At 39.8% G+C, this 1,100-nt stretch overlaps 1 protein-coding gene across 1 annotated transcript in view; it reads left to right on the top strand.

The window, feature by feature from the left end:
- LOC126407027 (GTPase IMAP family member 7-like) overlaps positions 1–1,100 on the top strand; it is an 8,396-nt gene that overhangs the window by 3,932 nt on the left and 3,364 nt on the right. Inside the window, exon 2 of the mRNA XM_050071682.1 lies at positions 514–646. Within this exon, the coding sequence (XP_049927639.1) occupies positions 559–646 (88 nt within the window). The 5' untranslated portion in view covers positions 514–558. The remainder of the gene's footprint in view (positions 1–513; positions 647–1,100) is intronic.

The raw sequence follows: 1,100 nt of genomic DNA, 5'->3' as shown, positions 1-1,100 counted from the left end.
TAACTTTACTTTCACAAACCTGACCTACGTAACTTTATGTTAACTATGTAACTTTACTTTCACAAACCTATCCTGCGTAACTTTATGTTAACTACGTAACTTTACTTTCACAAACCTGTCCTGCGTAACTTTATGTTAACTACGTAACTTTACTTTCACATACCTGACCTACGTACTACGTAACTGTTGTAACTTTATGTGAAGTATGTGACTTTACTTTCTGAAACATATCCTACGTAACTTTGCCTTAAGTACATAACATACATTGCATATGTCACATGAAGATAACTCAACCTAAAGAACTTTACGTTAAGTCATGTTTGTTTATGAGATTATAAACACTTAAATCTTTCCCTGTATTGTGTGTTTGTGAGTCTATGTATAGATGTGTATTAAGATGCAGCTCAGAGACAAACGGACAAACATTTATTTTATCACTGCCTTTAAATACAAACATGTTCATATGTGAAAAGTAACATTAGGACTTAAATGTTTATTTCTTATGATTTCTAGAACCTTCCCTTCAGTCTGACTCTGAATCAGTCCCAGCTGAGAGACATGGCGTCCACGCATGAAGCACAGAGCCTTAGGCGTCCAAATCCGTCCACTGCATCTCCTCCAGCTGCCAGACGCACCAGACTAACAGGTAACATGTTTCTGTACCAACACGTGCCGTCTGAGCTGAAGCATGTTCACCATACATCTGAAAATAATCCCAGCAAAACATCAGCTCAGGATTTAAAGCATCTCAGGCTGCTGCCCCAGAGTCGTCTCGTTTGGTCTGAATCAGGGACTCATGTTGTTCCAAAGATGTGTAATTGCCAAGCTGTGTGTTCCGACCTGGATGTGAAGCAACTGCAGTCACATGACACATTGTTTGGGTTAAACATGAGCATGTTACAGTCCTGGAGGATTATTAATGTGCACCTCCTCCTGTACTGCCTTAATATGCACATTCAGCACATCCAATGCATCAAAACATTGTTTTCTAGTTGGAGCCGCGCCTCGTTTTCAAACTGTATGGTTTGACTAAAATGAACAATGACAGCAATATAGTCCACGATGAGCAGCGCTAAAATCAACCTGCGTAGTTGTCCCTC

Source organism: Epinephelus moara, chromosome 19 (genome assembly GCF_006386435.1).
Source record: "Epinephelus moara isolate mb chromosome 19, YSFRI_EMoa_1.0, whole genome shotgun sequence".
Taxonomy (NCBI): Eukaryota; Metazoa; Chordata; class Actinopteri; order Perciformes; family Serranidae; genus Epinephelus; species Epinephelus moara.
The sequence above is the reverse complement of the archived record's forward strand: the minus strand, read 5'-3'. Positions and strand labels throughout refer to the sequence as shown.